Source organism: Hemiscyllium ocellatum, chromosome 1 (genome assembly GCF_020745735.1).
Source record: "Hemiscyllium ocellatum isolate sHemOce1 chromosome 1, sHemOce1.pat.X.cur, whole genome shotgun sequence".
NCBI classification, from domain to species: Eukaryota; Metazoa; Chordata; class Chondrichthyes; order Orectolobiformes; family Hemiscylliidae; genus Hemiscyllium; species Hemiscyllium ocellatum.
In genome coordinates, this window is record NC_083401.1 from 94,267,119 (window position 1) to 94,282,336 (window position 15,218).

General features: G+C 40.0%; 1 protein-coding gene across 4 annotated transcripts in view; it reads right to left on the bottom strand.

The window, feature by feature from the left end:
• cep135 (centrosomal protein 135) overlaps nucleotides 1-15,218 on the bottom strand; it is a 137,223-nt gene that overhangs the window by 103,402 nt on the left and 18,603 nt on the right. For all 4 annotated transcript variants that reach the window (XM_060830705.1, XM_060830698.1, XM_060830712.1 and 1 more), the window contains 2 exons: nucleotides 12,809-12,950; nucleotides 439-523 (listed from right to left, as the gene is read on the bottom strand). In XM_060830705.1, coding sequence (XP_060686688.1) covers nucleotides 439-523; nucleotides 12,809-12,950 — 227 coding nt within the window. The remainder of the gene's footprint in view (nucleotides 1-438; nucleotides 524-12,808; nucleotides 12,951-15,218) is intronic.

Consider the following 15,218-nt stretch of genomic DNA (forward strand, 5'->3'; position numbering starts at 1 on the left):
AGGTTAAAAAAACATGTATCTAATGTGCTCACTGTCTGTACAAGCAACATTACGGTTGGGCTTTGATTGCTGAAAAATGGGAGTGATGGCTCTAGAATGTAGAATAGTTTGGCCACTTCTAGTATATTTTGCCTTTTGACTTAGCTTCATGCTACGAGGACACTTCATATAAAATACAATAAACACACAAAATATCTGAAGTCGACTTGAGAAGAATGACTTTCCAGCAGTTCCTTGGATGCTGCCTGACCTGCTGCACTTTTCCAGCAACACATTTTCAGCTCTGATCTCCAGCATCTGCAGTCCTCACTTTTTCCCTTTGCAAATAATCAGTTTGACTTAAAAAAATCTAGATGCATATATGTGATTTTGAAAATGTTCCCATTAGCTTTAAATTTAAAAAAATGAAAAGTTTGTTTCCAGATATAACCATCTCACCTGCCTCTGGAATTTTCTCATCCCACGATCTGATTTTTCCAGTTCACACTTCAGCTCATCAACTGTAGCTTGCAGATCCAGTATTCTGGAAGAATGATCACAAAAAGTCATAAATAAAGTTACAATAAAAATTCCCAATCTCTCAGATGGACAGATTACAGATAGGAAGAATAAATTCATTTTTAAAAAATCAGTAATGCAAACAGGGCTTCTAGGACAAGGGAACATAATCTTACAATCGATTGCTGGTGAAACTTAGCACATCTGGTAGCAATTGTGGGAAGAAAGCAGAGTTAACATTTCAAGTCTAGTGACTCTTCATCAGAATGGTTAGCAGCTAGGAAACTGGTATTTATGCTGAAGATGAAGTTTGGGGGGGTGGGGGGGGAGGGTTTGGAGAGCTCAGTGGGTAGGTGCAGATGGAGAGAAGAGAGAGACAGAGACAGAGAGAGAAATGAATTCAGTTGGTGAACAAGGAGATTATGGATAGCAGGACAGGACAGAAGAACAGCTGAATAAGTAATAGTTAGAGCTACGAATAGGAGAAATTGGGTGACTGTGCTAAAAGCAACCCATGTCATAACTGGACCAGGTGTGGATAGATAAAAAAAAGGAAGGATAGTATTAGACCCTAAGTTATTGATTTGCTATTGAATCCGACAGGCTGCAGGATCCCCAAGTGTGAAATGATATGGCTGGAATACTGCAGCAGACCTGCCTTTGAAATGTTGGTGTGGATACACAGTGGTATGTTGGTATGGCAATTGAAAACTGGCGCACTCCTCCTCCATTCCCAATACCTCTTCACACCCCCATGGCATTTTCCCATGCAATCACATAGGTATAACACTTGTCCATTTACCTCCTCCCACCTCACCGTCCAAGGCCCAGACACACCTTCCAGGTGAAGCGGTGCTTTACCTGTACTTGTTTCAATTTGGTATACTGTATTCACTATTCACATTGTGGTCTCCTCGACACTGGGGCAATAAAATGCAGACTGGGTGATTTGCTTTGCACACCTTCATTCAGTCTGCAAAAATGACCCTAATCTTCCTGTTGCCTGCCACTTTAACACACTACCATGTTCCCACACCAACATCTCTATGGCAGGGCTGCTGCAATGTTCCAGCAAGCCTCAGTGAAAGTTCAAAGAATAATGTCTGATTTTCTGATTGGGAACCCACAGCCTCTAGGACTCAACATCAACTCTGCTTTCTTCTCACAGATTCTGGCAGGCCTGCTAAGATTCCCCAGCAATTTCTATTTTTGTTATAGATCTCCAGCATCTGCAGTTCTTTACTTCATCTTACAATTGATGCTGGGTCAGTTAGTAAAGTTTCCATTAAATAGGTAGCTGAAATGAGAAATTCTCCTTCAGTATTGAAATTGTTATTGAAACACCCTTTGTCAACAACACGAAAATAATAATTTTTCAGCCCTCCTCCATTCCGTAGAAAAGGCTGTGGGCTTGGAAATATTGACTGTTTACCTCTCTCCATAAACATTAGCATGCCTGCTATATTTCCCGAGCATTTTCCATTTTCACAGATGAAAATGGTATCAGGCAAGGGTACAGGCATAATGAATTAAAGGCATGCAGATTGATGTGAGGTATTCATCTAATTTGATCTCTTGAATGGAATAGGATGTGGGGTTGAATTGTCTTACCCCAATGTTAGAATTATTCGGAGGCCAATGTCTGAAACAATGAATTGTGGTACGACCATACCACAAATATTTGAAATCAAATCAAACTAAACCATTGAAATGTGAGCAAATGGGTATCTTGGCAGTTTTTAAATTAACTTTAAAATATATGCTTGCATATTTATACATTGAGATTTTAATGTCAAAAAAAATAGAAAAAGCATTATACATAACATTAAAAAAAAACATAGAGTCATAGAGCACAAAAAACAGACTCTTTGGGCCAACTCATCCATGCCAACCAGTTTTCTCAAACAAAACTAGTCCCATTTGACTTCTTTTGGCCCATATCCCTCTAAACATTTCCTATTCATATACACATCCAAGTGTCTTTTAAATGTTGAAACTGTACCTACATCTACTCCTTGACGCCAAATTTGGTAAGATATTACAGGTTGTCACTTTCACCTCACCTCTAGACTTCAGTTGTGTCTAAATTTGGAACAAGGTTACTATGTAGTCTGGAGCCATGCGTGGGTTACTGGGGAGCACCTGATGCTTAATCGTACTACTAATATTGCAAATACTGTGTATATGAGTGTGTATATATATGCATGCTCTGATGGACAATATTAATTGGGATATGAGGACCTCATGGTGTAATCGTAGTGTTCCTGCCACTGGATCAGAAGACCTGTTTTATGACCCATCTCACTCAAGATGTGCCAGAACACATCCAAATAATGGATTTTAAATAATTATAAGAACCAGTTTCCAAGGGCAGGAGGCCCATCTTTAGAAAGTAATGGTAGAAACAGGGCGATAGTTGAGGCTGTTCTTGTGACTGGAAGTCCGTGTCCAGTGGGATCCTACAGAGATTAGTTTTGGGGTCTTTGCTGCTTGTGGTGTATATAGATGATTTAGACTTGAATGTAGGAGGACTGATGTTAGATGATACAAAAATTGGTGGGGTGGTAAATTGTGAGAAGGATAGCCTTAGATTACAGAAGGATAGATTGCCTGATGATTGGCAAATAGAATTCAATATGGATAAGTACAAAGTGATGCATTTGGGCAAGACAAACAAGTCAAGGGAATACATGATCAACTCCCCCACCCCAGAGAAAAAAACTTTGTCTATTTATCCTATCCATGCCCTCATAATTTTGTAAATCTCTATAAGGTCACTCCTCAGCCTCCGACGCCCCAGGGAAAACAGCCCAGCCTGTTCAGACTCTCCCTATAGCTCAAATCCTCCAACCCTGGCAACTTCCTTGTAAATCTTTTCTGAACCCTTTCAAGTTTCACAACATCTTTCCGATAGGAAGGAGACCAGAATTGCATGCAATATTCCAACGGTGGCCTAACCAATGTCCCGTACAGCCACAACATGACCTCCCAACTCCTGTACTCAATACTCTGACCTATAAAAGAAAGCATATCAAACGCCTTCTTCACTATCCTATCTACTCCACTTTCAAGGAGCTATGAATCTGCACTCCAAGGACTTTGTTCAGCAACACTCTCTAGGACCTTACCATTGCTAGGATTTGCTTTCCCAAAAAGCAGCACCTCGCATTTATCTGAATTAAACTCCATCTGCCACTTCTCAGCCCATTGGCTCATCTGATCAAGATCCCGTTGTAATCTCAGGTAACCTTCTTTGCTATCCACTGCACACCAATCCTTGTGGCACTCCACTGGTCATAGGCCTCCAGTCTGAAAACCAACCCTCCACCACCACCCCTTGTCTTCTACCTTTGAGCTAGTTCTGTATCCAAATGGCTAGTTCTCCCTGTATTCTGTGAGACCTAACCTTGCTAACCAGTCTCCCATAGGGAACCTTGCAAACGCCTTACTGAAGTCCATACAGATCATATCTGCGGCTCTGCCCTCATCAATCCTCTTTGTCCAGAACTAGAGGGCATAAGTTTAGGGTGAGAGGGGAAAAATAAAGAAGAGACTTAAGGAGCAACTTTTTCAAGCAGAGGGTGGTACGTGTATGGAATGAGCTGCCAGAGGATGTGGTGGAGGCTGATACAATTGCAACAGTTAAGAGGTATTTGGATGGGTAAATGAATAGGGATGGTTTGGAGGGACATGGGGCGGGTGCTGGCAGGTGGGACTATATTGGGTTGGGACATCTGGTCAGCATGAACGGGTTGGACCAAAGGGTCTGTTTCCATGCTGTACATCTCTATGACTCTATCAGTTGCTACCTGAAGAAACACAGAAGATCAGAGGGACCTTTATATGCATGTCCACTAGCCCTTTAACATAACAATACAGGTAGATAAAATGGTTTAGAAGCCATATACGATATTTTCCTTTATTAGCTGAGGTATGAAGCTTAACAGCAGGGAGATTATGCTGAATCTGAACATAACGTCTAGGGTATTATCTTCGGTTCTACTTTCCACATTAAAGGAGGGATGTGATTGTAATGGAGACAGCATGGAGAAGATTTACCAGAACATTGCCCAGGCTAAAGTGTTTTAATCATGAAGAGAGATTGAACAGATTAGCAGTGTTTTCCTTGAAGCAGAGAAAACTGAGGGGTTACATAGTTGAAATATATATAAAATTCAGCAGAGGTATAGATGGGGTAGATAAGAATACATATTTCCCCATGGTGGAAGGATGAATAACCAAGGGACATTCATTCCAGGTAAGGGCCAGGAGATTTATACGGGATATGAGAAAAGATTTTTTTTTCACCTAGAAAATGTAGGCATCTGGAACTCACTGCTTCAAAAAGTGGTAGAGGCAGAAACCGTCATAACATTTAAGTATTTCAATGGGAACTGTGATGCTAAGACTGAAAATCAAGTGCTGGAAAATGGGATTGGAATAGGGAGATGCTTGTTTTTGAGTGGAACGGACTTGACAGCCTGAAAGGTCTTTTTCTATGCTGATGATCTCTATGAGTCTATCATTAATGAGTAGTCTGCGCTTATGCTATACTGAACATTGTGAATAAATCAGTGTGGAAGACAGGTTGGGACATCTGGTCGGCATGAACGGGTTGGACCAAAGGGTCTGTTTTCTTTCTTCACCAAACAGCTGTCTACTACACTACCACTAACTGTGTCCATTTTATTACTGATGAATTGAAGTTAGTTAGTCAGGTAGTAATTAATCAGATTCTATCTGCCCACTTTGCAGTCAGTGCCAGCCAATTTTGCAATTAGGCAAGTGCTGATAGGTATCTTCAAAACACCTCTTGACACTTATATGATTTATTCTGGAGTACAGTTACACAAAAGCATCAGTGTAATTGTGCAAACAGATGCCTACTAATGGGATGTGGGGTGAAATTTAAGGATTAAATTGAAGGGAAGTACAAAAATTCAGAAAATAAATGAGCGCGCAGAGGTGCAGGGTAGTGAAGGGACAAACAATAATCAAAGTGTGACAGACAGAGGTTGGAAATTAGAAACAGAGAAATTAATTATGATTAAAAAGTCAAAGCTTAAGGACCTTTATCTGAATTCATGCAGCATTTGCAACAAGATAGATGGGTTGATGGAACAAGTATAAATAAAATAATATGACTTGATGGCTACTATGGAGATGTGGTTATAGGGTGATCAAGACTGGAAAATCATTATTCAAGGATATTTGTGTTCCAGAAGTTAGGCAAGAGAGAAAGGAAAGTGGGGTAGCTTTGATCATCAAGAAAGTTATCAGTGTAACAGGTGTAGCAGGTCATGATGTGGAATCAGTTTGTGTAGAAATAAGGAATGGCAAGGGTTGGAAATCACTGGTGGGAATTGTCTATAGGCCCCTGAAACATTACTATACTGTAGGACAATATATAAATTGGGAAATAATGGGGCAGTGTAAGAAGGGCTCTACATTTGCCACAGATAATTTTAATCTGAACATTGTCTTGAAAAGTCAGATGGGTAGTGGTGACAGGGAAGACCAATTTCTAGAATGTATTGGGAACTGCATTTTAGAACAGTATGTAACAGAACTTACTCAGGCACAGGTTATTTTAGGTCTAGCAATGTGCAAAGTACGAGGATTGACAAGAGATTTCGTAATTAGGGATCGATTAGGCAGGTAGCAATCAAAACATACTAGAATTTCAATTTTAGTTTGAGGGAGATCAATTCAGGTCTCAATCCAATGTTCTCAACTTAAATAAGGGAAATTACAGAGCCATGAAGGAACAATTGGGAAAATAGTCAAAGGCGAAAAACATTGGGTGAGCAGTGGCAAACTTTTTAAACAGATTTCATAATGCTCAATGAAAAAATTACATTCAAAAAGAAGAACTTGACCTGTAATTAACAGCAATCAGAAACAGTATCCAATCAGAAACTAAGACTTACAAAGTGAAGTAAAATTATAAAGGTCATGCACTTCAGTAGGAAGAATCAAAGGCAGACTATTTTTTAAATTCACTCATGGGTCATAGGCATCACTGGTTGGACAGCATTTACTGCTCATCCCTAGATGCCCTTGAGAAGTTGCTGATGAGGTGCTTTCAAGAAACACTGCAGTCCACATGCAGTAGACTGACCTACAATGCCCTCAGGCATTGTGCTAGGTATGACTCCAACACTGGAGAGTCTTCCCCAACACCAGCTGATTCTAGTTTTGCTTGGGGTCCTTGATACTGCACTTGATCGAATGCATTTTTGATGTCAAAAAATATCACTCATCTCAACTCTGGAATTCAGCTTTTATTAATATTTGAAAACAGGCTATAATTAGGTCAGTAGCCAAATGGCCGTGGTGGATCCCAAACTGGGCATTACTGAGCAGGAGCATCTTGATAGCATCATTGATGACAATTTCAATCAGTTTACAGATGCTCGAGAGTAGATTGATGGGGTGGTAATTGGCTGGGTTGGATTTGTCCTGTCTTCTGTGTACAGGACATACCTCAGCAATTTTTCACATCGTCAAGTAGATGACAGTTTTGTAACTGTACTGAAACTGCTTGGTTGGGGGAATGGCAAGTTCTGGCGCACAAGTCTTCAGTATTAATGCCAAATGTTGTCAGGGCCCATAGCCTTTGCATTACCCAGTACCTCCGCCATTTGTTGACATCACATGAAGTGAATCCAATTCGCTGAAGACTGGTATCTGTGATGCTGGCAACCACTAGATGAGGCTGAGATGGATCATCCACGGCTGAACATTGCTGCGAATATTTCAGCATTATCTTTTGCACTAATGTCACTGAGGATGGGGCTACTCCAGTGAGTTGTTTAATTGTCCACCATCATATACAAATGGATGTGGCAGGATTGCAGAGCTTAGATCTGATCTGGTGGAATCACTGTTTATTACTTGCTGTTTGACACACAATTAGTCTTATTTGGTCACTTCACTAGATTAACATCTCATGTTTAGAGTTCTCTGGTGTTGTTCCTGTCATGCATCCAGCATTTTCCATTGAATCAGGTCAATTCCTGCTTGATGGCACTAGTAAAATGAGGATATGCCTTGCCATGAGGATGCAGATTGTGCGGGAGTAGAATACTGCTGCTACTGATAGCCCAGTGACTCACAGATGCCCAATCTTGAGTTGTGAGATCTGATCAAAGTCTGTCCCATTTAGCATGGTGACAGTGCCATGTAACAGAATGGAGATTATTCTCAATGTGAAGGCGGATTTGTCTCCACAAGGGCTATGTGGTGGTCACTCTTAATGATAGAATTGTAGACAGACACATTTTCAGGCAGCAGATTGGCAAGGAGAGGGTCAAGTATGTTTTTCCCTTTGTTGATTCCTCACTACCACTATAGACCCAGCCAAGCCATCTAAGATAGTGAACATTGAAATCCTCCATCCAAAATATATTTTACAGCCTTGCCACCCTCAGTGCATTCTCAAAGTGCTCAACATTGTCATACTTATAGAATTATACCTTGCAGATAATGTCAGGCTGTTGCTTGACTAGTCTATGAATCAGTTTTATCAATTTTGGCACGAGCCCCCAGATGTTAGTGCAGTGAACTATGCAGGGTTGACAGATGTCTTTTCTGTTGCCGAGGTCTGGTTTCGTTTCTTTGTCTTTGCAGTGTTTGATACAACTGAATGCTTGCTAGGTCATTTCAGAGTGTAATTGAGAATCAACTACATTGTTGTGGGTCTAGGAATCATATGTAAGCTAGACCTGGTGAGGATGGCAGATTTCCTTCCCTGAAGGATGTTAGTGAGCCAGATGGGTTTTTCCTGACAATTGACAACGGTTTCAAGGTCATCAGTAGATTCTTCATTGAATTCAAATTCCATCCACTGCTATGACAGGATTCAAACCTGGGTCCCCAGAAAATTAGATGAGTCTTTGGATTAATAGTCAAGTGATAATACCACTAGGTCATCATCTCCTATTGTTTAAATAGAAAGAGACTTAAAAAAAAGTGCAACACAAAGCAATCTATGTGTAACTGTACAGGAAACTCAAGGATCTAATATGCAGATATGGCAAGTAAGAAGGTAAATGGAATTTTGAACTTAATTGCTAGGGAGATGGGAATTTAAAAACAGGAAAGTATAAGGTGCAGGTTTGCTTGCTGAGCTGTAAGTTTGATATCCAGACGTTTCATTACCTGGCTAGGCAACATCATCAGTGGTGACCTCCAAGTGGAGCAAAGCAAAGCTGTTGTCTCCTGCTTTCTATTTATATGTTTGTCCTGGATGGGGTTCCTGGGGTTTGTGGTGATGTCATTTCCTGTTCATTTTCTGAGGGGTTGATAGATGGTATCCAGATCTATGTGTTTGTTTATGGCATTGTGGTTGGAGTGCCAGGCCTCTAGAAATTCTCTGGCATGTCTTTGCTTAGCCTGTCCCAGGATAGATGTGTTGTCCCAGTCGAAATGGTGGGTTTTTTTTCCTCCATGTGTAGGGCTACGAGGGAGAGAGGGTCGTGTCTTTTTGTGGCTAGCTGGTGTTCGTGTATCCTGGTGGCTAACTTTCTTCCTGCTTGTCCTATGTAGTGTTTATGGCAGTCCTTGCATGGAATTTTGTAGACGACATTGGTTTTGTTCATGGGCTGTACTGGGTCTTATAAATTTGTTAGTTTTTGTTTGAGAGTGTTGGTGGGTTTGTGGGCTACTAGAATTCTGAGGGGTCTTGGTAGTCTGGCTGTCATTTCTGAATCTTCTTTGATGTATGGCAAGGTGGTTAGGGTTTCTGGCGATGTCTGGTCTGCTTGTCGTGGTTTGTTCTTGAGGAATCTGTGGACTGTATTTTTTGAGTATCCGTTCTTCTTGAATACATTGCATAGGTGGTTCTCCTCTGTTTTCCGAATTTAGTCTGTGCTAAAGAGTGAGGTGGCTCATTGGAATAGTGTTCTGATAGCTTCGTTTGTGTGTGTTGGGATGGTTGCTGGTGTAGTTAAGTATTTGGTCAGTGTTTGGTCAGTATACACTGAGGAAAGAAACCACCATTTCAACTGGGACAACACATCTATCCTGGGACAGGCTAAACAAAGACATGCCAGAGAATTCCTGGAAGCCTGGCACTCCAACCACAACACCATAAACAAACACATAGATCTAGGTACCATCTATCAACCCCTCAGAAAGCGAACAGTAAATGACATCACCACAACCCCAGGAACCCCATCCAGGAGAAAGATATAAATAGAAAGCAGGAGATAACAGCTTCGCTTCACTTGGAGGTCGCCACTGATGACGTTACCTAGCCAGGTAATGAAACGTCTGGATATCAAACCTACAGCTCAGCGAGCAAACCTACACCCTAAACCTCAACCTGAGCTACAAACCTTCACAAACCCTGCACAGGAAAGCATTGTTATATCTGTACAAATGGTGATGAGGCTGCACCTGAACACTTTTGGTCTTGCACTTAAGAAAGTATTTATTGAAATTGAAGGATGCTCAAAAGAGATTCTCTAAGTTGATTTCTGGGTTGCAAGGACAGCTTTATCAAGAACAGCTAAACAGGTTAGGCCTTTACTCATTAGATGTTAGAAGGGGTGATCTTATTGAAACACACAGCATTATAACTGGTTTGACAGGGTAGAAATTGTGATGATAGTGGGGAAGCATGAAGTAGGGGAACACAGTTACAGAATAAGAGATCACTAATTTAAAACTGGAATTTCTTCACCCAGAAGGTAGTGAATATCTGAAATGTGCTACCCAAAAGAGCTATGGAGATTCTTTCACTGCAAGTCTTTAAAGAGAGGTAGGCAGATTTTTGAAATATCAGGGAGTCAATACCAGAGCTATGCTCAGCTGGTATAAGACAGGAGTTTAGGCCTAGGGTAAATCTTGTTGAATGATGGGGCAAGATTAATGGGCTGAATGCTGTACTCCTGTTCCTATTTCTTATGTTGCTCTTCTCTATTATTGATCTCAACCATATGAAACAATGATCAAACTTACTCAAAAATTACACCACAAACACTTAATTCTCTCGACTTAATCTAACAATACCTTTTTTCTATTGGACTGAGAACATGCACAAAGAGTTCAGAAATTCTTCCCACTTACCATTAAGATGATTTCAATCAACATAGCTAACTTAATTCCCCCAATGTCATCATTCTATAATTCTTGCACAACTCTGTTTGTTTTCTGCAGTATTACTGCTCATTACTTGTAGTCCTAAGGACTAAGATCAGAGAAAATCTACCGGCATAGAAATACCAAAAACATAACAATGTAATTTAGAAATTACTTATCTTCTTGAAAGCATCTATTAATTAATGTTGCTTTCAACAATTTGTAATTCTTTTTTCTCCATCTTGTAATGATACTGTGGTTTTAATTGTTGTGTTTTGTTCTAGTTTCTTGAAGACAGCGATTGTGGGACAGGTGCAGAGCAATCTGAGGATAAACAACTTGTGAAGCCTTGGATTTTTTTCCTAAAGTCAGAACAATAGAAGCAGCCTGAATGGGTGTGATCAAGCTCCCACCCACAGAAACAGGATTGTTAGTTTTAACATTCAACAGAATGTGCTGGGGTTATAAAAACCTATCACATCTCTCTGTGCTACAGCTGAAAACTGGAGTTCTTTTCCTGGATTGTCTGTTCTTTTCTCACTTTCTTCTGTTAGGGCTATTCTTTCCTTTCCTTTCTCTCTTTCAGAGCTAGTCTCTCTTTCTATTCTTCTTCTGCTTTCAATCGTAATTGAAACTGTTTCATTTCCTTTTCATGTTCAAGCTGCTTCATTTTCAATTGAATTTTAGCCATTTCCAAAGATTCCTGGCAATTGTAAAAGCTGCAGAATTGCCACAACCATTTTCCCTTTTCTCACAGACAGAGACAACTCCAACTCCAGCTTGTTTGCCAATTTGGAAAGCTGTGCCTTGCTCACTTTCTCTCAAACTCCAGAAGTGACTTCTTCTAACCCCAGGAAACTCTTAGTGACTAAGAGAGCCATTATTACATAAGGCACACTGTTTAAACCAACCGAGTTCAACACTCAAAATAAAAGACACTAAACACTTGCTGCCTTTGAGTCCAATAATCTGAAACCCAATTTGGAATTAGAGATTCTGATCCAGGCAACCCCAAATTTGTTATGGACCAGACCAAATCCCCTCAATATATTAAGAAGGAAGCCTAGACTTTAAATTTTTCTTTTTATAAGGTAAATATGAGATGCTGTGTTCCAGATGCAATTCGAATGGCCAAACTACTCAATGTTAAGCAAATCACAATTTGTTCAAACACTATAGATAAAATAGACCAAAATAAAGAGGAAATTGGAATAACTTAACTCTATTGGAAGATTCAACAGAATTAAGATGATTGAAACCAGGCCTAGGTAGATCCCATTGAGTATGAGATCCTTGATTGGGGCTGTTAACCTGGGCCAACCAGGGAGGCCTGGCTTACAAATGTAAACAGGAGATTAAGAAGGTCTCCTCTGTCTAGGAACTGGATTTGAACTGGGTGGTCAGAGCCCATGTATTGTACACATGTAAATAAAGGGTGACTTGACGAAGGGATACTGGCCATTGTGCAATTATTTCAAGAATAACAGATTATTTCACTAATAAACAGTAACTGGTATAATACAGTAATATCCCATAAACACACCCTTGTCAAAAGGCAAATTCAGAAAACAGAATTGCCTTGCATGCAGTTTTCTGATTCAGGAGGAAAGAACATCAAAAGACAATTGTGAAAGGCAGAGAGCTCCAGCTTTTAACTGTAGCAGAGAGAGAGATGTGCCAGTTTTTCACAATCCCAACAGCTCCTGCTAAACGCTAAAACTGAAATCCTGATTCAGTGGTGGGAGCTTGAATATACCCATTCAGGCTGCTTCTATTATTCCAACATTTTTTTAAAAATTCAAGATTTCACAAGTTGTTTATCTTCTCATAAACTGCTCAGTACCTGTCCCCCAATCTCTAAAAGAAACCAAGTCAAAATATACCTCTTAAACCACAGTATCATTAACAATTTATATTCACATTGTTCTGCCACTACCCTGTATAACTTTTACCAGAAAGTCATTTCTGAAGAATCCACTTTGCTGGGCTGCTCTTTTTGCACTGAGCCCATGTACGCTTAGAATCCTTAATTTTGCACTTGGAAATATGCTTATCCATTTTTGTCTAATACGTATTATTGAAGTTTTGATCCAAAAAAATTATCTTGGACAACCATAGGCTCCAGTTTAAACCTTTTTTCTAATTTCTTATTCTCCTCCTTAATAATAAACGTGAAATTTCTCTATAAATTCAGCTGATCTGTTCAGTTACGAATTATAAATACCTATTATCAGCCACACTCAAGAGGTCCATGAAATAAGGATCTTCCGTATGAATTTGTGGTGCTGATGCAATTTCAGATGGAGGAATTGGCTGATCGATTTGCATTCGTTGTCGACGGAATGGTATTGTGCGCTTTCTACCACCTGCATAAGGAAAATGGAGTTTTGATTTGCAATCAATCTGAATCTTTGAGATTTACTTTCAATATCCATTTCTTATCCTATTGTGCTATACATACGTTCCATGTTGATCACTGCACTATGATTTATTTGTCAAACCCTATTCCACTAATTTAAGGTGCAGCTTTGAAATAACCTTGTTTAAACAAAATAAACTACTCCAACACTGATTGCTCTTAACATCTCTACATTTTGACAACATTCTGCTTCCAGCATCAGTAATCTTCCTCCATGCAGGTGTATACAAAATTCTTGGTAACTGGTTGACACAGGTCTATTTGTTCTATGATGTCATTTTGTGACTTAACCTTCTGTGATGCAATATTATTTCCTGAGCATTAACATGACATTGATGTGATTGTGATGGTGTCACTGAAACCTCATATTTGTTTGTTTTCTGATTCATATACAGCGAAATCATGAGGAGTTAAATTTGGACACCTGAACCCCAGTTTTGATAAAGCCGTCAGCCATTGTCAGTAGAATAGAAATCGCATTTAAGGATGCTGATTGTAAGGTCAAGTTTTGGGTGGTAGTTCTGGCATAACCAAACTTGTACACGCTTACCTCTGACCCCACCAACTAACGTGATTAGACTTAGGACACTTTAGAGCATAGTCATCATTCAACACAATGCTCTCTGTGTGAAAGGGCATTCAAGCCTTGCAAGTACAGCTAAACTGTAAGCAAGTTAGAAGTGCAATTGACTGGAGGTAAAGCAAATTAAAACAGCAAATAAAAAAAACATGGCACAAAGCAAACAGCACACATCGCTAAAGAGTGCCAGATTTCACCATGCATTTGTTAACCATTCCTAACCACAAGGTGAAGAGCTTGGAACATGTTAACATTCCTTCCAGCAAAGATGCTGGTGAGAACAACTGGCTATCTCATCATCAAATCTGCCCTGCTAACATTCTTCAAGAACACTCTCAGCTCTGCTCCAATCTTGTAGGAAGGATGCTTTGTCTTGGCAGAGAGCCTGGGCCACATTGAGTTCACTTGCACCAATGGATAGCTGGACCAGTACAAGAATTTCCAGCATTTTTGAAGCATGAATCAGGAAAGCTGATAAAATGTATTAACTGAAGGAAATGAAAATTATCATCATTACAAGCAAGAGCCTACACACCCTGAAAACCCACTATCTACAGCAGCTAATCTCTCAGGTTTGAGGGCCAGCGAAAAGAAGCAGAAGTATAATTCAATTTTTGTTTCTCTTTATTTATTCCTGGGATGAGGGCATTGCTGGCCAGAAGGAACCATTTATTGCCCATCTCCAATTGGTCAGGGAGCAGTTGAGAGTCAACCACACGGCTACGGGTCTGGAATCACATGTAGGCCACACCAGATAGGGCTGAGAAACGGGAGGCTGGAAGAACACAGCAAGCCAGGTAGCAGAGGTAGAGAAGTCAACATTTCAGACACCTGAAACGCTGACTTCTCCACCTCCTGATGCTGCCTGGCTTGTTGTGTTCTTCCAGCCTCCTGTTTATCTACCTTGGATTCCAGCATCTGCAGTTTTTTTTGTCTCAGACCAGGTAAAGCTGGCAGTTTCCTTCCCTAAAGGACGTTAGTGAACCAGATGGATTTTTCTGACAAACAACAATGGATTCATGTCGTCATTAGATTGTTTGATTCCAGTTATTTATTGAAATAATAGTTTAGAGACTATATTTGTGATGAGGAACTTGTCAAAGTTGTGATGGAAAGCACAATTGCAACGACTTCCACCATGCAGGGTTCAAATGACTGTTCAAGATGGATAAAATGGGGAGGATCAGGGTCAGGCCAATCAATTTGATCACAAATCTCCTTTTAGTAGCCTGTGAAACTAGTATGAAAATCCCAACAAAGACAATTAATGAATCTGACATTGATGTGTACAACATCATAAACTGCACAATGGGAACTGACTGATAAGGCAATCATAGCTGCAATACATTCTTTAACCAAGGAGCCCAATGACTCTTTTGCTCACTGATCCACCTACTTTCCTAAATAAAGCTACATTGATGGCATGGCAGACCGCAACACAGCCATCTAAAGATGGTACATTAAGGTGAGAAGAACACAGATTTTCCAAATCAAATTCCCAACATTTTATAATGTCTTTTAATTTACAAGATCAGTCCATTGTAAGGTGTGCATAAATTGCACATAAAGACATTTTTCATGTATTTAATGTTTTAGCATGTTTTCATTTAATATGGTATTTTGACCTGGAACATG